This window comes from Brugia malayi (genome assembly GCF_000002995.4).
Source record: "Brugia malayi strain FR3 genome assembly, contig: Bm_v4_Chr3_scaffold_001, whole genome shotgun sequence".
Lineage (NCBI taxonomy): Eukaryota > Metazoa > Nematoda > Chromadorea > Rhabditida > Onchocercidae > Brugia > Brugia malayi.
The window spans coordinates 7,216,632-7,242,146 of NW_025062477.1; the positions used below are offsets into that span (position 1 = coordinate 7,216,632).

Below are 25,515 nucleotides of genomic sequence, written 5' to 3' on the forward strand. Positions count from 1 at the left end.
TAGATGCGAGATAGGTAATAAAGATATCACATTGCTTCCATTTACTAAAGTATAAATTAGTCGCGAAAAACTTTTGGAACCGGGAAACAACGTCAAGGTGGTATTAGAAATACTAACTGTTAGATCATGTTGGCGTTTTTGTCGCTCCCAAAATGAGTCATGAAAAGATTTATCGACTGTAAAGATTGAATAAATTAGAAATCTAGAAACATGCTTAAAACTGTTAAGATTACAAAGCAATGCAATCAACAATTTGACTGATTCAAATGATTAAAGAGATATGCTACGGATATATCTTAGGAATGTCTCATCCAATTTCTATCCTATAAATATGCAAAATCTGGATAGCTCCAGCAAATTGTAAAAGACATACCCCTCCATTTGAATTTCCTTTTAGATAGCATCTAGAAATTTGGCGAAAATCAAAAGTCAGGTAACTTTGAGATCGAGATTTCTAAGCTAAACATGTTAACAACTTTCCAAATCTGTGGCATGCTGCGGTTAAAAAAATGCTCAGTTTCACCTGTTATTTGACTTTTTCTGTACGTTTTCAGCATAAAAAAGATTTCCTTACTGTTCTTTGACTAGTTTTTCCAATCCACAAAAGAGTTTTTTTGCAAGTAATAACGGTATTACTGACTATTAAAGTTACTGAATATCACTGAATTAAGCTTACGATGACCTAGCTTCAGTAGTCAGAGGTGTGCAATGATCAATGAATTCTTTTGCGGCGGGAATTTTGTCACTAATGTTTTGGTCGAAAATTTCTGAATTTGAAACGATTGGAAGAAAAACACCAACAAAATCCTCCGAATATGGTGGAGCAACAATCTCGAGAACTTCAGTCGCGAAATACCTGATTTTAATTAGGACTTAGAATGAATTTTCAATGAATTTAATTTAGAAAGAAATCCACTCATTTTCCTACCTTTTTCTAGCAAAAACGGAGATTAGAAAGAGTCAAAATCCATATATGAATCAATGATATGCAGCCTGATATACTTTCTGAATAGAAATCAAACGACCAAGAAAGATCTGGGATCAAAAACAGTAAAGATATTACCTGACAAGAGAAATGTCAATTTGACCATCACGAAACATTTTGTTAATTTTCTCAACAACCGGTAAGGCCAAACCAACTGATAATAAATGAACGAAGCGGTCGACTACACTACGCTGCTTCTCCATAATAACTTCAGCAGCTTCATTCATCATTGATTGCCTGTCATACAGCTCACACAGAATTCGGAAAACTCTAAAAATTTGTCAACTTGTCAGATAGAAAGGCTACTATTTACCACTATCTCATCAACTACAAAACTATAAAAGTAACAATATTACTATGTTATTAATAGTTGTTAAATGAAATAATCTAAATACTACAAAGCATGTAGGACTTATTACTAATGGCTGTCATCCAATACTTACAAAAAAATCACATTAGTCAACCAATACTTTAAGAAACTTTAAAAAAAGAAAAAAACTAAAGTTAGAAACAAGACAAGGCTAGCTTTGTAGAAAAGGTATTCAAAAAATACCTTAATTGTAAATTAGGATGTGTTGTAGCAATCTGGTCAAGCAATACAAAATGCACCGGTTCCGGTTCACTGATAAGTTCTTCGCTTAAAAGATTTCCACGCAAATAATACAATAATCCGGCGGCAATGACAGGAAGACGTATTGCATATAACAGTGATTTCATTTCCTTCATAAGGTCATCTGTCTTTTCTAGCAAATTAACTATTCGTTCGATGGTATCCCGAGTCATGTTCAATTCATGTCGGTTCTGTACTCGGCCAGTAGTCGTCTTCTGTTCAGCAACACATGATGCATATGCCAACAAATAGACATATTTCGGTCGATGATCGACATGAACTTTGATACCTTCATATGCGAAAAGTGAGTCAGTTAACATGTCAACAAAGAAATGTTCTCGAATTAATTCAATTGGCGGCGGATTTGATGAAACGTACTGCTGAAAAAAGAAAAGAGTCATTTAATTGCATAATGAATAAAAATGGGACCAAAATAATTGCAAATTAATGAAAATTAAGCACTAAAGCTATGTTTCTGTGAAAGTATTTCGAAGGAAGAGTGGTTGACCTGATACAGCTGTGTGATATCCGCAGGATTCAAACACTGCTTGCTAATCATTGTATGCATTGCTTGTAACAAGTTTAATGTAATCTGTTCTTCATGTGATTGCTTCAAAGCAATGTGTAACGCCGATGTGTCCTGTTCACGATCATGTGCTTCCATACGAAGCACTTGGGAGATATGAGCACAAGCTGCAGAAGCCATTCCGGTTTCCTAGTAAATATGTATAGGGTAAATTAAAAGTATCGAATTTCCAATATCCAGTCACTGAAGTTAAATTGATGTATTATAAGCCTGATTTGGCCTGCGGTGAGCCTTCCAGAAGACTCATACTTTTAATTTAATAATGGTTGATAAGCAATTCATAATTTATCTCACAAGATCTTGGCCATTCAACAGGACCATGCTTTTCCAGCTCACAGAGACAAATATATGAATACGCTGAATATATTGGTAACAAAGGCATGCCCAACATAAGGCAAAAATATTGATTAAATCAAAAAGTACTTCTTCACATATAACGTGTAACAGCGCTTGTGTATAAAGATATGTGTGTTCACTATGACAAACGACTCGAACAAGCTCCGCAAGAGCATTTTCATAAGCTTCTGTCATAGGACCTCGCCGATGTTCATGAAATACAGCATCAATTGTGAATAGAACTACTCGCGAAAAAATTTCAAGCTGAAATAAAAAGTCAAAATATTATGATACTAATCAACTTTATGAAACAAATATATTTTCCAAAAACTTGTTTTACGAGTGGAAAACTAGTACTTTATGCACACTTTTCTTGAACTATAACACTGATAATATAGCAAAAAACTCAGTAAAGTCCAGGAATACTTTCATAAAAACTGTCGAATTAAAAGTATATTAAGAAACTCTACCTGTTGAGCTGCAGTGTTTACATTACTAATTTCATGTTGAAAACCGGCATCTGATATTAATTTTACAGCAAAATTTAACATCAAACAGTGAGGATATTGTTCAGCAAGTGAATAAATTAACCTCCGCCAAGGTCTGGAAAAACTCTACGTAAATCATATTTTTGAAGTGGTCTCTTACTTCAAAAATTTCCTACTCACCTACTTGAAATTTCTTTGAGATTTCATTACTGAAATGATTTACTGAATAAAGACTGAAAAGAAATCTTGTTTCACGATTTGCTTTATTATTGCATATCTGCTCACTGGAAAGTTCATGTTGAAAAGTAGTACATCAGTTAAATTAACTAAAAAGCGAAATTTAAAAAAGTGCAACTAACTTGTGGGAGATCAATTCAGGTAGCCATTCAATGCCAACACCTTCTGCTTCAAATATTTTGTCCGCTAATTCGGGTTGAAAATGCTTTACAATTAAAGCACTCAATGCTGATTCGAAACATTCGTCTACTGTCGCTCGACTACCCTCCAAATCCGCCAACCAGTCGCCGATTAGGTTACAAAGCTTTAAAAAAAACGTTCGAGACGATTCTTTGTAATGCAACCTTCAAATTTACAACATCCTTATTTACTGCTATGAATAACAAGAAACGAGTCACTAAGACTTCTTCCATTGCTCACTTGCATTTTTCTTCACCTAATTATTAAAGCATGATTATTTCGTAATTTCTTTATATGTCAGTGCCATATGAACGACTTCTTCGCTTATTAATATATCTATTGTCCATCGTCCAAATTGACTTTTTACCTGGCCCAGTGAGCAGTAGTTTTCAGAAAGTAAGTTGACAACTGTTTCCGGATCTCCACCACAACGAAAAAATGTTTGCAAAACACCAACTATTTGCGGCTCCATAACGAAATCGGGAACTGGAATCTGATACTCACTTATACTAATTTTAAATTAACAACTGATAAATTCAAAAAAAAAAAAAAAAAAAATTATAAAGAAGAGATACATAGTGGTGCCAACTTCTGGTCTCGGATAAGTAGCAACTCTAGACTCTCAGGTCACTTTTCTTAAACATAATAGTTTGAAGAACTTACGACTAAGATGGCGCATGCAGTGATCCAGCAGCATTTCCCTTTCTTCTTCATTTGTTTCATCATCATCTTCCCCGCAATCACCTAAGTCTTCCATTCGGTTGAACTTTTACAATACAATCTGTAACAACTACCTCGAAATAAGATAAAATCTTCCCAGAACACATTTTACCGATAAAGACAACAGTCTCAATTCATCCCAATTTTAAATTTTAATTCCTTACACTTTGTATCCTTAACTATATCTAAAAGAGCAAACGTATGCTCCCATCGCAATTTTTCTCAGCCAGCGTTTCTGAGATATAAAAGTCAGCAACCTTCAAGAAATAATAATCAAAATTAGAGGAAAACTAGATTCTGAAGATGTTAAAGTCCGCAAATAGTGGAAAACATGTCATCAGAAGTTTTATTCAGTATGTATTACAAAATCAGCTAACTCATAAAAAATGCACCATAACTTCGGAAAGTTCATTTTATCAAACAGAGAGCATATTTTGAATAAATTAACAATGCATGTCAACCGGAAAAATATTTATTACATGCTAATGATTCATCACTATAAACCAATTCGTTATTCCTTTGTTATATCCCATTCTTTGAAACAGTGAATCCTTTATCTAAATCTCAAATAGTAAATGTCTTCATTGCTAATCTGCTAAGCCAGCGCACTTTCCACATCTTTAGAAATCTTCTCTAATTAGTTAATAAAAAAGAAACGATCGGTGGCAGTTTTCTCACCGTTATTCAGTAGTACCATTCTTTCCTTAGCTGTTTCAATTATTCGACTGATATTGTATCGACTCACATTTATAAACAAAATAAACAACATTTGGGGTCATAACATCTCGACATTTGGTCATAACATCTCGCTCGCAGATAAGAAACAAAAGGCTAAGTCCAGGTTCTACAAACTCAAAGTAAGTCAAGTTTTTGAACTTAACCTAAATCATCTATTCTTCTGAGCAAAAATTTACTTCAAATTCACGATAATCATTAGATAAATTCTACATGCATTATGAACAAAAACTGAAATTTGGCTGTCATTTGGTGTGTCTAAAAGAAAAAAAAGCTATTTAATGTTCTGTAAAAACTGTGCTTAAGCAGTGGATATCGCAATAATGTAAAAATTAATACTATAATTAATGGACGATCCGTTAATACAAAACACAATTTGGAGAAAAAAAGGATAAAAGCTGACGTCTAACTTGAAAAACCTGACGGAGACTAATTCAAAAACAATTTCTTGAATCTAAGTTACAACAACAAACAAAAAAACCATAATTTTTAAAATATTGAATGCTGAAGCAGGCTTATTACTTCACTTTACTCAACAGTTATGCTAACAGTGTTTATTTATGCCAGAACTCGGCTCTGATTCGATTTTCTACCTGGCCATGATTCTTTGGCATATTTCTTCTTGTGCGGTGCATCATCATCTTCATCATCATGTATTCGGTGCGTTCCCTGAACGAAAGGACCAACATGTCCAGAGGTAGGTTCCGGCAAACTTTTCGCATATAACTCCAAATCCGGAGCAGCATTCATAACAATTGACAAACTTGAAATCATTGGCTGTACATATCTGAACAGCAATACATTCAAGTAGAAAAATATCGGTTAAAAATATTAAGCTTAAAGAAAAAAAAGAAAAAAAAAAAAAGCATTAACCTTGCATTTTTGTAATCATCCACGCGTCCAGGCCTCAGAATCTTTTTCTGTGTAGGACCTTCTTTAGCTCTTTGCTCAGTTCCTTCATCCAAAGGTTTTCGTTTTGTAGATATTATTGCCGTAGCAACCAAATTTCGAAAACGTCCTACTGTTGGATCAATATCTTCTTAAACAAGAGAAAACCATATTTAAATTGAATCGGCAATTGATTGCTTAGAAAAAAACTGCCGAAGAAACCAATATTAAATTATTCGAATTTGCAAATTGCTTAATAAAATAATCTGTAAACTTACCTGGATTAATTATGGTTTCCTCTTCAATAAATGCAACATTTCCACGTGGCCTTTTTTTCCGTCGCGCATCTTCTAGTGAAATTGGTATAACGGGTATTCGTCTATTTAGTGCTGTGTTATACTCAGTTAGGTTCTGAAAATTGTTCAAACAACTAATTTCTCTTGATTTTATTTGATTCCCAGTAACAAGAAATGCAGTGTGGAATAGCATGATTAAAATACTTCTTGTGAACAAAATTAAACGTAAACGAATGGACTATTATGATTCAATTTCCACAGAAAGTCATAAGGATAATGTGGAAATACACAATCCATCAGAATAGTCAAAGAATTCCTCCAAACATTATTAAGAAAATATGATCCTTTACAGTATAGAAAGACTAATCAGGGAACGCGCACACAAATAGAATGAAAATCTGGTTTTTTTACTAAGGCTACACATCGAAATCAAGCCAAGAAAAATCCAAAAAAAAAAAAAAAAAACTTCAGGACACTGTGCTTAACCTCAAGCTCATGTTCCTCTGGTAGCAAATCTTTATTTCCTTCATCGTCATCATTAGCCGAATCAAGTTTCGCGCGCAATATGTACCTCCTCGTAGAAGCACCGAAATGAAATATACTGGCAATATCTATGAAAACTGGTTGCTTTGGTTCAATGCGGACCTTACCAACAAAGGTACCATGACCTGAAAAAAAAGCTCTTCAAATTAATTTTTCCCACATGAGAAATTCACTTGCTAATGTGACTTATCCGACCGCTCTATCTACCTCAAGAAATGAGAAAAAAAATTTTGTGTTCAGAAACACTAACCAATGAAATGAGATAATGTAAGAAATGAAGTTCTACACTTAAAAATATAATTTATAAAAGAGGAAATGCTACTAAACTAAAAATGATGTCACACTTCATAAAATCTGATAAGTTTTTAGGTTAAATTTATATTTGAATATTGCCAAAAATACTGACGAAAACGGCGAAGACCTACAGCTATTCATATCTACGATTGCAAATCGTTGCAGAAATTTATGATAAATCAGAACAGCATGCACTCTGGAACACGATGCATGTTCCACTACAAAATCACATTGTTTGGGATTACGTCCAAAGAAATAGGCACGCTTTTCATCAACCATCAATTTCTGGAATAAATAAACAAGATTTTTCAACAACAACAATATCCGAAGTAGTTAAAAATACGACAGCAATAAAGTACGCAGTAAAATTTTCACAGTATGAAAATAATTCATACTGTTCGAGTTAATATTAACTTAGTGATGGCTAGTAAAGTTCAGGAGTCAACACGTAATACAGTATCTTCTGAACTTGTCTGAAGTATCTGATTTTGCATGATGATAAGATGGACGATATGAAAGATAAGTAAATGAACATACCTGGATTAACTGATCACCTTTTACAACATCAAGATGACATCCACTCGGTGGCCTCCCTGCCCAAGGAGGTATTTCATATTCGACTATAGCATTTACTGCACCTTCCCCCGAAGCACCTACAGTAGACAGAACTGCATTCGTTGATAAAGAAGTTACACTGTTTGCAGGAGCAACTGATCCAGCAATTCTTTTTCCATCCTTTGTTACTTCGGAGAACATTGATGCCAAAAATACCCACAAGCTGTAATTCTGAGATGGGAAAATCTGAAAAAAAAAAAAAAAATTAAAACGAAATTCTACAAAGGTACGCATTAGATATCTTAACCACTTATAACAGTCGCAATTAGGAAATCTTAAACGAAATCTCAAAACTACTCATTTCTGTCAAGAAATATTTTTTTAATCTGCACATTCAAATCTGCAAATCATTTGTTCCAGTTGTTATTCAGATTCTAGCAAACTAACAAATAAGTTCACTTCAAACTAGGAAACCCATAATTTATCCGAAAACATAAAATGGCAAACTTGTATAATATGTTAAGCAAAGTCACAAAACCAGTTCTTCAAACTATTAACACATTCAATGAGAAAATAATTTATTCGAGACATACACAAAACGAGGTATACAGAGCAAATTTTCTGTCGCTTAATAATTATAAATACATGATTACCAATTATCACAAATCTGAATGTTACTGTAGAGCAAAGGTAGTGTCAAATACTACTGCACATTGATAAAAAAGATAAATCAGGTAAGGCGCTATGCAAATATAGACGAGCAATGAATGGACAAATAACTGTTTTAACCAGTAAGACACAAACTAATTAATTACGAATCAATGTACAAGACTAGTTAAAAATCACTCGGTAAGACAACGGTCAAACTTCTCTCCAAATACCAGTAATTAAAGTTAGCAAATTTAAGTTAAATTAAAGTCATTAAGTTTAAAAAAATATATTACTAATAGAAGTTAGCAAATTGAGATTTATCGTAAATTAGGGACTTTGTTGTTGACAACAACCGATTCTTCTTCTGTTGCGACGTGCGACTTTTTCTTTGATTCTAGACGACAATTTATACAAGCTGCAAAAAAAAGAAGTAATCATCTTACGAGAAAAAACTGATAAGTAAAGAATCGATAAGTAACCCAGATGTAAAGCAAAGTAAAGAATAAGCCGCATAATATTTTCTACCTTCCCAAAATTTTAAACGAAACTTTTTTTCGTGATAAGCAGAAAGTGTTTTCTTAGCTCTCTTCACCTGAAGCACAACAGAGTTTAACGTTATTAAAAATGATTTATGATAACACATAAATTGCAAATCACCTAACAGATCAAAGAACTCGTAAACTTACAAAGATTTTCGTCTCTCTCTGTTTCGAATATAGAATTCAGAATTAAACGAGGAACGTGCATAGTCTGATCATCTAACAAAACGATATCATATCCATCCAAATATTTAGCCAGTAATGTTTCGTCATTATAATTCAGAAAACCTATTTTCAATGCAACTTGTTCACATTCCAAACCTACGTCCATTTTCGAATCTAAAATTCAGATGAAACTGAAAAAAATTGGAAAATATAATCTCAAACTAGAAGCTGGAGTGTCCACGAACCAAATAAAGCAAAGCTGACGTCAAGAATAAACATGGACTTCAGTATTAATTTAAACGATGCTTTCACTTGAATTTTTATTAATTCAAAATAATGATAATGATTGAGAATACCTCCTAGAGAGTCGCCCATCAATAAAACACATGTTCGCGATGAAATCTCACTGAACAACGACCCATAACGACTAATAACAGCACTGTTTTTACAAAATGTGTGAATAAGAGGTTCACTAAATGCAACTGCTACATCGTTTTCATCATATTTCTAAATGCTTTACACATTAAATAAGTTTCAGAAAATCAACTTAGTTATTTCATCAAAAAAACTCTCTCTCTGGAAGCTTCAAAAAAAAATACTGTCGCTGTTCTACCGGACTAAATCCAGTATTCAGTTCTTGATATTCGAAAAATTGGATATACCCGAAAACTTAACATTACCAATGTAAGTTGTTTTGTTCTGGGATTCGTAAAGTATACTGATAATAACGTCAAGACTTCGAACGGATCCCTACTTTTAGTAAACAGTGATTCTACTAAAAAATAGAAGTTATGATTACCATCATATTCGAAACAATGTGTATATTATTTGGAAATCTGCCAAGCTCTTTCCGCAAAAAAAAATCAATCACGTTTCCTATACCAGCAGAAAAAATAATTAAAGGCACGTTATGATCACGCAACATTAGCATTAACTCCTCTGCTCCTTCCCTGGAAAAAATACAGTCTGACAAAAAACTGATCACTATCCTAAATATTTCACAATAAGTTAGACACTTTCGACAACCTAAGAAATTATTGCAACCCAAAGCAAAAAAAACATCGCATGTTGCTTGAATTCATTTACTTTAATTCGAGTTTTGCTTCAGCAACAAATTTTTGGATCATTTTCTTCGTAAAACCAGTTTTGATGATGTGTTCGTGAGAAGTTCTCCACCTAGAACGAACTGCACGTTATTATTTATATATGTGATGCAATTTAGGATCTGGGTAAGACTAAGATATAAATAAAGAGAATGAAAGAAAGCATACCAGTCTTCCATGTGAGGAATTTTTTCAGCAACTGTTATGTGTGGATCAAACTCAATTGGGAGATATTTCTCCTTCAGTCTTTCGAGAATCATACCAAGCTCTTGCGACACTGTCCATGCAGCGCTATCAAAAACGCCATGTGTTGTTAAACAACTTTTACCTTCAGGGTCGTGGAAACGTGATAACGTATAATCAAAATCTGAGACCACCTAAATACCTTCATTCAAGCATCAGTCCATTTACGTAACAGAATTTTCAAAAAGAAATGTGAATGAAGTGTGATATCCACCAAGAAAATTAATAATTATTAAATAATTCATAGCCAAAAGCAACTAACGAACTAGTGAAAATCTAAAAATTAACGTTGGTGATGCATCTTAGAAGACGTACAAAACTGGCAAAAATATTTGGATAGCAATTTATTGTATTGATATATAAAAAACAGAGCAGAAAAAGAATGAGATGCTTGAAAAGTTTGAAACGGAAATCCTAAGTTTCTAAAAGGTGAACCAGTCAGCACAAATACAAACTACGTATATATGAAAACATAGCTACTGTTTCAAAATATATCAAATGATAGCCTTACCAAAAGTTTATCCTTGTCAGCACTGATAATCTGGTTAAGTTTCTGTTCTACGGCAGACGAGTCGCGCATGCGCACCTTTTCACTGGTAAGCAACACATCGATCAGCATATAAAAATCAATGTTGAAAAGGAAAACATAAGGTCGAAATTTATTAACAACGTAGTATATGTTACATAGGAAATTCATCGAAACTAATTTTCCATTCCACTCGAACGAAAGAGGAGATATTCTCCATTCCGTAAAAGCAGACGAAACAATGATTTCTTAAACAATAACTTCTACTCTAACAATATACAATAAACATGTTAATATGACGGTTGGAAATGAAATTCGGTCCAAAAAAAGTTAGCGAGATGTTATACAGGATATTTATTCTTCATACATCAAAGTATTAGCATAATAAAGATAATCCGGAAATCTGATATAACTGGATGACAATAGAGAATACGGCCATTTGACACTGGTATAACTGCATGATTTCGGGGAAAAAAGTGTTGAAGTGATAGACATTTGATTGGAATAGTTGACGATATAGTGTGATAATGTAAGAAAAACAAGAAAAGTAGCAAGAGAATGGGAAATTATTGAACTAAGAAACAAAAGGAAATGATAACAATGGTAAAATGTGTAGATAAGAATACTACAATATTCGGACGGTGACGGTTCTCAAGCAGTACGGACGGACGGAAGACTGCGCTTCCATACTATTCCGTCCAGCTATTCTCCGCACTATGAGCCTTTAGTAAATTAGCAACCACTTCTATAATCATTCTCTGTACTGCATTACGGTCTGCGGCATCCATTTCTTGCTTTCCGGCTGCACTGCATTACGGTTTACGGCATCCATTTCTTGCTTTCCGGCTGTACTGCATTATGTTTTGTGGTATTGATTTTTCGCTATCCAGCCATGAACCTGAGAACTGCACTCGAGAATAATAGGCTTGATAGGCTGTGGGTTGCGTGCATGGCATTAAAATACTGTACGTGTGTTGGCGTTGCCTTTTTTCACTAGTGGCTTAGGTAATATTAGGACAGAATGAGCGTAAGTTGTTATTAAAAGTAATTCAGGTAGTACTCACAGAAATCATGGCAAATTATCATATGTCAGGCGCCGAATATCTCGCATCTATTTATGGAACTGAAAAGGATAAGGTTAATAGTTTGGTATTTGATATTTTACTTTGCATGCTTTGAAGATTGTCAGTTTTGACGTAGCAAAAAGATAGATTTGTACTGTCTCTACTAAAGAGCCGTCCTGAAATGCGGGAAATTTGTTTTTTTCTGCAATACAGAAAATTTAATTTTGCTGGAAGTTGTCTTGTAACAGAATCTCCGAAACTTATTTCTTCGAGAATGAGACGACTTAGAAAAATAAGAAATAATGATGGGAAAAGGAAACAGATAAAAAGATTAGTAATATAAAGTGCTGTAATCATTTTAGGTCAACTGTTCCTTCTACTTCAAAATAGGTGCATGTCGACATGGTGACAAATGCTCTAGAACGCATATCATGCCTTCTTTCTCTCAAACAGTTTTATTGAAGAATCTTTATCACAATCCGATGATTGATACCAGACAAGCGGATGCCTTTGCTAAGGTTGCGTCTTTTACAGTTGTTTTCAAGCTTTCTAGCTTCCTTACTGAATCTTTATCAGCTTCCATTCTACCATATTCGAGAAGTTGCATCTTTATAATGGTAGCTGTGGTGTATTGAAAGCAGTTTAATATTAGAAATTTAACTTTAGTCTTTTGGACCGGCCGTAGTTCTCACTTTGGCCTTATTTTCAGAGCCAAAAATTTAATTGAACGTGTCGTGATACAAATCAGTCCATTCGTCTCTTGGCACATTAGTTATATTGGTAAGACGCCGTATCTGAACTCTCATTTCAGCCTAGAAGACTGACAAAGGAAACCCCTAGGTTTTTGGAAAGTGAGAAATCATGAAGTAGCGAAATTTTCGGGAAGTACTTTATTTAGAGACCAAATCTTAAAAAACAGCAGAAATTGAAAGAAACCCTCACAGACTGATAAATAAAGGAATAAAACCAATGGCGTCCTCACAGAATGTAAATAAAGAATGATAAACAACTTTCTTTTAGTAAAATTCCTTGATAAACATGTGGTTTGCATATGTAACATCGAATTTGATCTGATAATGGTCGTTAATTCTGACTTGACAGTATTAATTGCTCAAGACTTACTCTACTACTTAGTTATGCTGTTTTGATTCTTCTGATTTGTTTATTGTTAATACTAGCTTGAAGTACTTATGCTTGCAACGATTATTTGAAACTTATAGCTTGTTTAGGTTGGCCAAATGAACGAACAAGAGCAGCAGTATTTTGAAGAGTTTTTTGAAGAAATATTTGTTGAATTAGAAGATAAATTTGGTCCAATTGATGAGATGAATGTGTGCGACAATATCGGAGAGCACATGATTGGCAATGTTTACGTAAAATTTGAAAATGAAGAAGATGCGGACAAATGTGTCAAGGGACTTGAGAATAGATGGTAACATTTCACTATTTTAAGGTTGTAAAATTCCATTATCACCACAGACTAAGTCACTTGCTACCAGCATTAGTTTATTTCGTAGTGAGAAGTGAGATAAGTATGGAGTAAATAGGTCACATCCATGTTCGGTGCTTTTAATATCTGCCCGCCGTCTGAATGATATTTTTGTCTAAAAAGAAAAAATAAAAAACTGAAAAAGTTTATTCTAAAATTTGAAGCTTTATAAATGAAGTAAAGTTATATTATTTCTAGATTTGTTCATTTCGTAGTTTCAGGTTCAACGGTTCACCTGTTTATGCTGAGCTATCACCTGTGACTGATTTTCGTGAAGCTTGTTGTCGACAATATGAATTGGGAGGTTGTAACAAAGGTGCTTTTTGCAATTTCATGCATTTAAAGCAAATATCACGTGATTTGAGACGAAAGTTATATGGTTCTCGGGCAGAGTACCGTGGCGGTGGTTATTATGGTGGTGGAAATTGGCACGAAGGTTTGTGATCTGTTTTATTGTAACGCTTTTAATTAATAGATTTTACTGATGTAAGTGTTGTCAGCAAGTGCAACTGAAATTTTCAAACAAATGAATGCCAATAAAAAATAATACGTTTTCGTATGTTATTCATCGAATGTTGCAATAAAATTATTTGCTCACTGAACATTTATGATTAAAATTCCATCGGGAACAAATCTTGACAAAATATGTGGAGGAGTTCCACCCTATTCTGATCAGCTTGTGTTTGTATGGTTTTTTTTAACGTCCGTGGCTTCCTTTTTACTTTTCAGGTTACTTTTTTAATTTCCTTTGATTTAGTCATTTGAGGTCCATCACTCTTTATGAAGTAATTTTATCACTTCTGTCCATAAATTTTAGGTAGAGGTGGAGATTATGGTAGTTATTCTCGTCGTAGTGGTGGATACGGCGGTGGTGGCAGTAGACGGCGTTCACGAAGCCCTCGATCAAGACATCGATACTAACTGGATGACAATGACTATGAAAATTTGTTTGGTAAATGTATTATTGAAGATACTTTTTTTTAAATTGTGGCAGTCATGTAGTAAACATTGTATATGGTCTCACTTGTATGACCATTCGTTCATACTCGTCTAATTTTTTATTACAAATCGTGCTTTTCAAGGACGATTTGTAAAATGGATCCTGATTAATTTGAATAAAATTTATGAGCTTCTACAATGTGTTGGAAAAAAAGCACAGCTTATAAAAAGTTTGCACTGAATTTAATATTTATTCCACATTGGTTTATTGTTTTGAGGTCCATCACTCTTTATGAAGTAAGTTGTTTTGTAGCTTAGGATTTTATGTTTAAGATTTCCCTAATTTTTGGGGAGTTAGGGCTAGAGCATATCTCGCATTGTTTGTAATCCTTATTATTAAAGGAATGTCCTTTAAGTTCAAATTCTCGAAATAATCATTCATCATTCCAAATGTAAAATACCAAGCAAGCTATATATTTGTTTGAGCAAATTAATGGTATGTGAAGAGTAATTATTCTAGTTTCCATAATCAAGAAGGTCGAAGAAGTGGACCATGTAGTGGAAGCAAAAAAAATGTTTTTGGAAACAAACCTTTATGATTTGGTTAAATTGTTATTCGGGGGAGAAGTTTGATGTCAGGGAGATGTGTTGGATGCCAGCTAAATATTTGGGCAACAATTGAATAAAACTGATTCGGAGGATTGGATGATTTAAAAAACTGATCTAATTGACAATAGTATGGTTATAAAATCTACATTGATGTTAGACAATGATCCAAACAAAGGAGAGGAGGTGCTTGCATGGGCACCAGTTGCTAATAAAGAGCTTATTAGATAACCGCATGATTATGATAGCTAACAAAGAACAATGTAGATATCCTCATGATTGTAAGGATTGCTAACAAAGAACGATGTAAATTGTTTCAATATGTAGAAGCATAAATTTGGAAACAAAGAGTCCGAAGTATAAGCATTATTTGCGGAAATTACGTAGATATCTTTACTACAATTTGCAACTCATATTTTTAGATCGCGATATTAAAATCCGCGACACTCCCGACCGAAGGAGCTAAATGCTTTAGTTCGTTGGACAGCTTTGGTTGATTGCTTCGCCTTATAGCGCTTCTAGTTCGTAGAGCAATTGGTTCTTGTTCATTGACATTTTGCACTGATTTGTTAAACATTGTTGGTTGAGGGTCAATTTCCTCACCTTTGACTTCCAGTGGGTATAACATATTCACCGGTCTGTTGAGTATTTTTCCTTTCGGTAATTCTATCGAGACACTTCTCACTTCTCCATCCTTTCCTGTTTTGATTTCTCTTATTCTGGCTAGTTTCCACATGCCACGGGGAATTTCTGGTTCATTTAGTAACACAATCTCTCCCTCGTGGGGAGTTCTTTTTACTACATCTCTCGGAGAAGAGTGTTCCCTTTGTGCTCTTTCTTTAAGAGTATTTAAATATTCCTCTTTCCATATTTCCCAGAAGGCATCGAGGGCCTTTAGTGTATTTGACCAGTATTGAATGAGTTTTTCTCTCGAATCCAATTTATGAGGGATAAAATCATCCATTTCATTCTTGTTTTTAGCAGGCATGATTAGATGCGCATTCGGTAGTATAAAGTCAATTGGACGCAATATGATACAATCATCAAAATTTACGTAAGTTAGTGGTCGAGTATTCAAAATACTTTCCACTTCCGTTACTAGCGTAATCAATTCCCGTTCCCATAATAACTTTCTGCCGATGGCTCTTTTCATTGCCCTTTTTGTTAACCCAATAAGTCGCTCATATACTCCTCCGTTCCAAGGCGCCTTTGGTATTATATTTTTCCAGATCATTTTCCTTTCCGCTAGGAATTCATTTAATTGTTGTTTCACAATGATTTTAAAAATTAACTGGAATTGACCAGCGTTGTCGCTTAAGATTAATTCTGGAAAGCCTCGTCTTGCTGTAAATCTTCTGAAAACATGTAAAAAGCTTTCGGCTGAAAGAGTTTCTACTACTTCTAGATGTACAGCTCTTGTTGTGAAACATGTGAATAGTGCTACCCATCTTTTTGTTAGCCCATTATCACTCCTGATATTCACAGGACCTAAATAGTCTAGTCCTACTCGCGCAAAGGGTCTTGATCTTGTGGTCCGAGATGCTGGAAGATCAGCCATAGTTGGTAATTTGAATGGTTTAGTTGTCCAGCGTCTGCACTTCATGCACTTATTCAAGATTCGTTTGATTTCCGTTCTACCTTTTGGGATCCATATCGTCGATCTCAGATTTGAGAGTGTATGAGCAATTCCAGCATGATACAGTTGTTCATGTCGTTGCTGAATAAAGAGTTCAGTTATGGTGTTGTGTCTCGGGAGATATATTGGGTGTAAGTTACTCTCTTTCATTTCAGAGTTAACTACGCGGCTTTTGTATCTCCATAGTTCGTTATCATAGAACAAATTCCATTTGATTATTTCATCTTTGGTAACTCCTTCTGACTGTGCTTGTTTGAATAGCACAATTTCTGACAACTCGTAATCCTGTGTTGTCAATATATTCTTTTCTTTCGTTGCCATCTTTAGCCAAGGAATTTCCCTTTTCATTGTTAATCTTATGAATTTCAGAACCCAACCAGTTGTTCTTATTAATCTTGACCATTTGCTAAAACGACTAGCATCTAAGATTCCGAAATGTTTGTTTATGATAATTGGTTCTGTGATGTGGGCCACAATTTCTTCATCCTGGTAATCCTCATTGTAATTGTATTTCCACTGTGGCCATTTTGATTCGTTTTCTGTTAACCACTTTGGTCCTTTCCACCAAAGATCATATCCTTTTAGTTTATTCGGAGAGATTCCTTTTGTAGCTATATCAGCTGGGTTTTGTTCACTTGGGATATATCTAAAATGGATTTTCGCCTTTCGTATTTCTTCTACCCTATTTTGTATGAACGTTGGTAGTAAACGGGAACTATTGTGAACCCAATGAAGCGCACATTGAGAATCGGACCATAAAATTGTTATCACGTCCTCAAGCTCTTTTTGTTTTAATACGAATTGTACCATTCTCACTCCGATGAGTATTGCCAGTAATTCTAATCGAGGTATTGACATTCCTTTAATTGGCGCAATTCGGGATTTAGCAAACACTAAGAATACTTCTCTTTCTTGAGTTCGAATGTATAAAGCTGCTGAGTATGCAGCAGTTGATGCGTCAGTAAAAACATGAAATTGTACTTGCTTGGAACAATTTGTTGTGAATCTTGGTAGATCCTTTAGTTTCTTTGGCCATTCGTTCGTGAGTAATTTCCACGTGGTTTCATCTTCCTCACTTATAGTTTGATCCCATGAAAGGTTCTTTTTCCACAAAGTTTGGAGAAACAATTTGAATCTTATCAGTATAGGAACTATGAATCCTAGTGGGTCATATTGTGAGGCTACGAATTGCAATATAATTCTTTTAGTTAATTTCTTACCAAACCATGGTTTTAACGTTACTTGAATGATATCTTGTTTGTGGTACCAATTGAGACCTAGAATTTTTTTTATTGAACTTACCTCTGCTCGATCTTGTACCGGAAGTTTTTCATTGACTTCTTGGTCGTTAGAGAGAAATTCCCGTACATTCATTGATGCTTCATTGAATATAATTTTAATTTCCTTATAATTGGAAAGAGCTTCGTTGGTTCCTTTGGTTGGTATTATAATGTTATCGACATAGAGATTTTTCCTTAACTCGAGTGCGATTTTGCTTTTACAAGTTTCCAAATGATAATTGAGTGTAGCGGACAATAAAAATGGAGATGATACAATTCCAAATGGAACTCGTTGGAAACGGTAACAACTTACGTTTTCTTCGTTAACTGGACTTCGAATGTCTTTCAACCAAAGAAATCGAGTGCAGTTTCTATCTGTTGGATGCAATTCTATTTGCAAGAACGCCTTTTCTACGTCTGCTATTATTACATTTTTCATTGTACGGAAACGTAGCAAAACTCCAACCAAATCAGGGAGTGTTATTGGTCCCCGATATAAAACATCATTTAAACTTTTCATTCCTTTACAATGAGCTGATGCATCATAAACTATCCTCAGATTTGTCGTGGTTTTATTTGGTGTTATTACTTCGTGATGAGGCAGATAATGAATAATACCAACTTCATTCATTTCCGATGACACTTTCTCAATTATATTGGAATTGAGTTGTTCTTCAATAGTTTGATTGTATCGACTTAGTAATTGAGGTTTCATTTGAAGCCTCCTAATTAACGACTTTAATCTTCCAAGGCAAAGTCCGAAATTATCGCTTAGTTTGTTCTTTGAATCTTTCCAAGGCCAACAAACTTGATATCTTCCCTTGTCCCTAGTGATAGTTTGTTTAAATTGCTGCAATGCTTTTTCATCATTGTCAGAGTTTATTTTGTCTTGTATACCCATTAATTCCAGTTTCCAAAAGTGATCTAAGTCTGGAATATTGACGGCATTGACTTGAGAAATCGGACTTACTGATGTGGTTTCTGAAATACTGTCGTGTATTTCATTTATATACCCACTTCCAGCTATTATAGGTCCAACCTTTGTATGGATCAATGAAAATCCTGATTTTAAGTTCTCTGCTTGGTCAAACTGGATAAACTTGAAGAAGTGATCCGCACCTATGAGTATGTCCGGTTGTTTCCATTTGTTTTTGAAATTACTAAACTGATTTCGTTTGTCTATCATCAACAATTCCTTTTTGTTTAGATTAACTACTTGCAATTCATTCGTCAAGTGGTTAACTGTTATTACATCTAATCGGATTATTTCTTTATTTCCAATTTTTACTCCGATTTCAGTTTTAGTAGTGATACACGTTTTTGGCGTCTTATCACCAAATGAAGCAATTTTTATTTCCATCTCGTTAGTTTCTTGTAGATTCAATCGATAAGCCAAATCCTTTGATATGAACGATAATTGAGAACCAATATCGAATAGAATTAAAGCCTTTTGTTGGATTTTTGGGCGATTTGGATTGGTTACATTTATTTCCTTACATAACAGTAAGGTTCGCTTTTTCCATTGATTTCCTTTTTCGGTAATGGAGTTAGCGATTGTGACTGAACCCAACCTTTCTTTGTTGGAATCCACTGCTTGCGTGAGTTCCTTGTAGTTGTTGGGACACAGTGCTGTATTGTGTGGACTTTTACAATGGAAACACAAAGGTTTCCATTTTTTACAATCACTTGTTGCATGTCCTTTTCGTAAACATTTGAAACATGCAGTGATTTCTCTCAAACGTTCCATCCGGAGTTTGAGAGTGGGATAGATGTTACATTCATTGTTCCAGTGGTCCTTATTGCAAAATACGCATGGTTTCCTTTTCCCATTTATAGAAATTTTTCCTGGAACCTTTTTTGATTTGATTGTATTATCTCCCTTTGTTTGGTTGATTGTGGCGAAAGCTGACGTTTCGCCTCTAACATTATTTTTGTTTGTTTTCTTCTCCCTTGTGTCTGCTTGACTTCTAGCAACTTCTTCATTTCTTAGAACTAGTTTTGTCAGGTACTGCCGGATATCCTTAACTGACCAACTCGTCGAATCCTCTTTCAATTGGTATAATTTATCAATTATCCACGCTGGTAGTTTATTTTCAATTGTAATTTCGATGCTTGAATGCTCTAAATTTTCACCTATAGCTTCCAGTTGTCGAAATGTTCTCTCCATGGCTTCTATGGTTGCTTTCCACTCTCGGTCATTTTTTTTGATGGTATTCAACTCGTTGTAGAGTGATTTCTTTATAAGGAAAGGTTTACCATATTTCTCTTTTAGTAAACCTATTATAACATCGTAGTTTTCTGGCGCTATATCATAACCTCTTACAGATAACAAAGCATCTCCTTTAAGACATGATATCAGATAGTTTAACTTTTGAATATCTGGGATGCTTTGCTCATGGACTGCTGCCTTGAAACTACACCAAAATTGCCTCCACAATTTTGGATCCCCACTAAACGTTATTAGTGGTAATTGAGGAAGTTTTATTTCTGCTTGATTTGTGTGAATCATACTATTCTTTGGAAATGATTCTTTGACCTCTTCTTGTTTTAAATGTTGTAGTACCGAGCAATATTCATCAGTATGTATTTTAAGGGTAATAATAGTTTCTCTTGTTCTAGTGATTAAACTTAAAATACCTTGTGGATCGTCAACCATATTGGCGTATTTCGTCTCCTCTTCCTTTCTCCTCGTTGCTATTGTCAAGCTCTGAATATTATCCAGCCAATTTTGATTAGCTGTTTCGAGTAACCCAGCATAATATTCGAGATGTGCGATCTTCTCCTTGACGATTCGCAATTTAATTTCGTATTGATGCTGAAGTTCCCCTCGTGATAGTGTTTGAGACGGGGAGGTCAGATCGAGTTCACTTGCTTCTTTAAGAAGTTCTAGAGTTCTCGACTTCGATAATTCGCTTCCTTTTCTTATACTGTCGGACATGTCCCGGCTCGTGGCACCAAAATTGTAGTGGAAGCAAAAAAAATGTTTTTGGAAACAAACCTTTATGATTTGGTTAAATTGTTATTCGGGGGAGAAGTTTGATGTCAGGGAGATGTGTTGGATGCCAGCTAAATATTTGGGCAACAATTGAATAAAACTGATTCGGAGGATTGGATGATTTAAAAAACTGATCTAATTGACAATAGTATGGTTATAAAATCTACATTGATGTTAGACAATGATCCAAACAAAGGAGAGGAGGTGCTTGCATGGGCACCAGTTGCTAATAAAGAGCTTATTAGATAACCGCATGATTATGATAGCTAACAAAGAACAATGTAGATATCCTCATGATTGTAAGGATTGCTAACAAAGAACGATGTAAATTGTTTCAATATGTAGAAGCATAAATTTGGAAACAAAGAGTCCGAAGTATAAGCATTATTTGCGGAAATTACGTAGATATCTTTACTACAATTTGCAACTCATATTTTTAGATCGCGATATTAAAATCCGCGACAGACCATAGTCTTAATAGCGGGAAGAGATTAGCGGAAATGCATTTCCGATGGGTTGAATGTTGTAGGGAAAACAGAGGGCGGGAAGTTTTCCATTGTTGTTATTTGGTCTCAGAAGTAGGTGCAGTAAATAAGATTGTTAAGAATAAAAAGAATAAGGTAAACTCATTTGGATTGAAGAAAAGATTGTACTCAGTACGTTAATTTTACTATTACTCCATTCATAAATTGAAGTTTATCCTTATTAGTGTTTATGCATTCTCCCATAACATTTTCGTTTTGGAAACGCCAGGTTTGTTTAGAAGGAACTTTCCTGAGGAGCGCTTATACAGGAACTGTTACCTATATTTTCAAGTAAAGTTCAAAGAACCTTAAATGGTTTCAGACAGTATTTTTTTGGATGAATGTTCTGAAGAATCATTCGAAAGTATTCATCGGCGATTTTAGCTCGTTTGAGCGTAAAATCAATCGTTTTATGGATGGTGTGCCAGATAATTTCATGGTTTGTTTAATCTTTTGTTCATTTCCTTCCAAAATCGCAGATTCCTTAGAAAATTTCTATGAATTCGGTGATATATGCATGGTGTTAATCTCCAAACTTTTTACTTTAGTTTGAACCTATAAGTTTGACGGCCAGTCAGATTCTTAATCCGTACATATTGCTATTCACGTGAATAGTTGAATAGTTTGTTAGGGAAAATATTTAGGTTATAAATCCGTGATATTATAATTAGTCTCCAACTCTTATTCATACACATCAGTCGTGGGGTGTTAAAGTAGTGATAGTCATTTCCTTATCTAAGACTTTGGTCAATTCATGAATAGTAGACTTATTGAGTGTAACCTTGAGCTCATTTCGTAGAAGGAAAGTTACAGAAATGTGAATGGCTATGTTTGTATTATCGAGTGATTATTGTAGGTGGTTGCAGATTTTGATTATACTCTGACAACAAGCAAAACTAAGACTGGTGATCAAGCTGATATCAGTTATGATGTGTTTGCTAAGACAGCAGCAAATAGATCGCCAAGCTGCGGCCAACTGTTCAAGACTTTGAATGAGAAATATTCTCCTATTGAAACTAATTCGTCTTTGAGTAATGAAGAGAAATTATTAGCTATGTTGGAGTGGTTTGTCTTTTATTAGTCTGATTAATTTTTATTTCTGTTTATCTTTGTTTTCAGTGTTATTGAATTCTCAGTATTAATTTGCCGTATTTTTCCTGCAAGTGCACATTATAATGTAAAATGATTAAGTACAATCGAGGCACGGTACAGTATATTTCCGAAAATCTAATGTAAGCATACGATGTACCAACAGTCTAATCATTTGATAATCGTCATCATGAATTTAGAATCCGGCAGCTACAGTGGTTTTTATAGTTGCTTATTTTTAATTACATATATATCATTTTCTTGCTCTTTTTATCTTCTTGCAGGTGGACTAAAGCTAATGATCTTATTATTCGTGCAGAATTCAAGGAGAAAGAAATATTGGATCTTGTAAAACAATCTAGTATGCGACTTAGGTTTGAATTATAATTCGTCGGGACATATTATATTTGTTTTTGTTTACTTTGTCACTCATGTTTTTCTATTCTAGGTCCAACTGCGCTTTATATTTCGGCGAGTTAGAGCAGCTGAAGATTCCATTGATAATCTTTTCCGCAGGTATCTCTAATGTTATTGAGGCGTCGTTACTATTTGAACTAGGCAGAATCCCGGATAATGTTCAAATTGTATCGAATACAATGTACTTCAATGAAATGGTTAGATAGCTTAGTGTTTGTGATATTGATCAGCTCGAGGAAATTTTGGATTGGTTTGGCTGTAACTAATGTAATTCTCGGAAACAACAAGATAGTAATGAAACAGTAAAGTAGTTTTAAAATAAGGTGCTAGCAAAATACACCAATTGTTGTAAAGAAAATTGTTGCTATGTTTTCAAAATTAGATAGGAGTATATGTTTTTGGCAACATATAATCTCAAATAGTTTTCATTTATAGGGTGTCAGTTATAAATTTTCGGAACCAGTTATACATTCATTCTCAAAAAATGGAACTTTGCTAGAAAATTGCTTGGAAAAAGTGCAAGATTTAAAACTGAAGAATCGAATTATCCTTCTGGGCGACTCCTTAGGAGGTGAACTTTGGAAATTTAACTTTGCTTATTGCTTATTTCATTGGGTGTGCGCGAGTAAAATATTCTCACTGAAAGAAGTCTAAATGATAAGAAAAAGGTTTTAATCCGTTTCTTCTTAACATTCTGCTAGCCAACATGAAGTACACCAAAAAATCATTAAAGGGATTATAGAGATTACAATGCTTTTAGCCCTTGTTGTTTTGTGTGTTTATTCTCAAATTAGCTATTATTAATATTTAGTACAATATATATTTTGATCCAAAAAGTTTTAGATTTATGTATGTTGGATGGCTGTTCGCTGCTGAATGAGAGTGATAACACTATATTAAAAATTGGTTTTTTGAACAAAAATGTTGATATGTTATTGGATTCGTTTGTCAAAAATTTTGATATGGTTATAATAAGAGATCAAACAGTGGACGTTTTGAGACATCTGAATTACATTTTATTTTCTGTCGGTAAATCATTACCATTTACATAATAAGCCAGTCTATCAACTATCAGACTGAACTTCTCAGGTGATATTAAAACGAACTTTTCAATTAATAACGAAATAAAATGCATCACGAGTTGTGAGTTCTGTTCACCTCTATTACCATTAAAGTGTTCAATTCCACACTTTGTCCAAATCATTGATTACTGAAGGATTGAAAACAATAAATTAAAATAATAAAATACTCGAAAAATACTTCGAATAATTGAAAATTTTGTACATCGATTTCGTAGAAGATTCATTTAATATTATTGCTGTTGAAAAAGATGAAAACATTCAAAATATAGGAATGTGTAAATGAAAAAAGTAATGATAGTAGTAATATTTGCAAGTGATACATTCCAATTATGAAATATCAACAATGCGTGATTTTTTGGACATTTAGAATCTTACGAAGGTGTGCACTTTGGAAAAATTTTTTATTTTTTGAGACACCATACTATGTAGTAGATAAGTATCTCGTGTCGGTTTACTTTAACTTACTGGATTAAAAATATTTACTATGTAAAATAATTTCAACAAATACGGAAATGTGGACTCAGTGTTACGGTTGATAGAATTTTGCAATAATTCATCATTATGAATGGATTGGATAGAAAGGGAAATTAAGTTTAGATATAATATGTTCGCTTTAAATTGATTGAACATACCCAGCCACATTTTCGATACTGCTCAGTGCACATTGCAAATTTGTTGAAAGTATTTACTATGATACAAAAAACGTGAACTTGATTGGATCCCTTTACAAAAGTGTAAAAACTTCTTTTGGGCGAAGGAGTTGTAGACTGAAATACTTTTTAAAGAATACGAACTTCAGAAGCGGGGCTTCATGTTCCAAAAAATTGTAACAATTGAATTAAAAAGATTAAAATTGAAAAGACAAATGATGCAAAGTGAACGACGTAGTTAAGCTAACTCAAACTTAAAAACTCAGTCCTATCGATATGACTGTTAATTACCAGCAAGTTATTGGGAAATCAAACAGTAGTTCATATAAACTGTTTGTATTGAAGAATGTAATTAGCAAAGCTACAGAAAAAAAAAGGTAGTTGAGAGGAAGCACAGGATGACCAAAGTTAAGAAAAGACATGCAGTTAAGTAAAAGAGTCAAAAAAAGATGCACAATGTTAATAAAAAATTGATAATTGCAATTAATCTTTCAGATTAATTCCAGAAAGATTAGTAAAAAGAGTGAAGTTGATAAAAAAGAACTGTAATAACAAGAAAAAAGCATGCAATTAGTGGAACTACAAGAAAGGCATGCATGCATCAAGTGAGGAAGAAGTAAAAAGTGAACGAATTTTAAAAGAGGTATAATCAAAAAAAACATGCAGAAAATAATATTAACGAGAATTTGACAGCTATAATTAATCCGGAATACTATCCAGAAAGTCAGATTAATAAAAAAGAACTAAGCAAGACGGGAACAGGTAGTACAAAATGGAACTACAAAAATGCACACAATTATTAGAAACATGAAAAAATGGAATCAATAATAATTTGAGAGTGAAAAAGTTTAAAAACATTTAAAGCATCCCAAGAATTCGAAAAATGCAAGAAAAAATCCATATTCAAAGAAATCAAAATCCAAGAAATTTCAAAACTTTTGAGTGGTACAAAAACTCTAGTAGATCAGGAGTGCATTTCAGAAATTGGAAAAAGAAATCAAAGCTCTTTGGTTAACAAAGCTTCAGAAATTTGCTCCAAAAATCAAAATATTAAAAAAATGCAG

At 33.9% G+C, this 25,515-nt stretch overlaps 5 protein-coding genes across 8 annotated transcripts; 2 read left to right on the plus strand and 3 right to left on the minus strand.

Annotated features, from left to right (window-relative positions):
• Positions 1-672: 672 nt before the first annotated feature.
• Bm14688 (Conserved hypothetical protein, putative) lies at positions 673-4,179 on the minus strand (the record flags this gene model as incomplete). Of its 2 annotated transcripts, none has more annotated exons than XM_001901037.1 (9): positions 673-856; positions 1,064-1,255; positions 1,539-1,975; positions 2,104-2,310; positions 2,605-2,781; positions 2,988-3,120; positions 3,365-3,546; positions 3,790-3,908; positions 4,086-4,179. In XM_001901037.1, the coding sequence occupies 9 exons, from the start codon at positions 4,177-4,179 to the stop codon at positions 673-675; spliced, it is 1,725 nt and encodes a 574-aa protein (XP_001901072.1). The 2 variants fall into 2 exon arrangements, with proteins under 2 accessions (XP_001901072.1, XP_042936196.1); XM_043080262.1 differs by having other exon boundaries at positions 3,790-3,915; positions 4,086-4,151.
• A 1,256-nt stretch (positions 4,180-5,435) lies between these two features.
• Bm1839 (Conserved hypothetical protein, putative) lies at positions 5,436-7,654 on the minus strand (the record flags this gene model as incomplete). The annotated part of the gene is made up of 6 exons (XM_043080263.1): positions 5,436-5,664; positions 5,751-5,916; positions 6,044-6,176; positions 6,548-6,729; positions 7,030-7,183; positions 7,436-7,654. 6 exons carry the CDS (start codon positions 7,652-7,654, stop codon positions 5,436-5,438), a joined length of 1,083 nt encoding a protein of 360 aa, XP_042936197.1.
• Positions 7,655-8,421: 767 nt separating this feature from the next.
• Bm6290 lies at positions 8,422-10,773 on the minus strand (the record flags this gene model as incomplete). 2 transcript variants are annotated; one of them, XM_001902642.2, is made up of 7 exons in its annotated part: positions 8,422-8,519; positions 8,791-8,982; positions 9,165-9,315; positions 9,608-9,758; positions 9,895-9,984; positions 10,080-10,288; positions 10,666-10,773. In XM_001902642.2, 7 exons carry the CDS (start codon positions 10,771-10,773, stop codon positions 8,422-8,424), a joined length of 999 nt encoding a protein of 332 aa, XP_001902677.2. The 2 variants fall into 2 exon arrangements, with proteins under 2 accessions (XP_001902677.2, XP_042936198.1); XM_043080264.1 differs by having other exon boundaries at positions 10,666-10,734.
• A 978-nt stretch (positions 10,774-11,751) lies between these two features.
• Bm12845 (splicing factor U2AF35, putative) lies at positions 11,752-14,154 on the plus strand (the record flags this gene model as incomplete). Of its 2 annotated transcripts, XM_001902643.2 has the most annotated exons (5): positions 11,752-11,817; positions 12,107-12,262; positions 12,974-13,176; positions 13,455-13,669; positions 14,051-14,154. In XM_001902643.2, 5 exons carry the CDS (start codon positions 11,752-11,754, stop codon positions 14,152-14,154), a joined length of 744 nt encoding a protein of 247 aa, XP_001902678.1. The 2 variants fall into 2 exon arrangements, with proteins under 2 accessions (XP_001902678.1, XP_042936199.1); XM_043080265.1 differs by lacking the exons at positions 12,974-13,176; positions 13,455-13,669; positions 14,051-14,154 and adding an exon at positions 12,454-12,471.
• Positions 14,155-21,550: 7,396 nt separating this feature from the next.
• Positions 21,551-23,771, plus strand: Bm11173 (Uncharacterized protein; the record flags this gene model as incomplete). Its single annotated transcript, XM_001901039.1, has 6 exons — positions 21,551-21,652; positions 22,070-22,278; positions 22,587-22,676; positions 22,751-22,916; positions 23,155-23,290; positions 23,563-23,771. 6 exons carry the CDS (start codon positions 21,551-21,553, stop codon positions 23,769-23,771), a joined length of 912 nt encoding a protein of 303 aa, XP_001901074.1.
• Between the last annotated feature and the right edge of the window lie 1,744 nt (positions 23,772-25,515).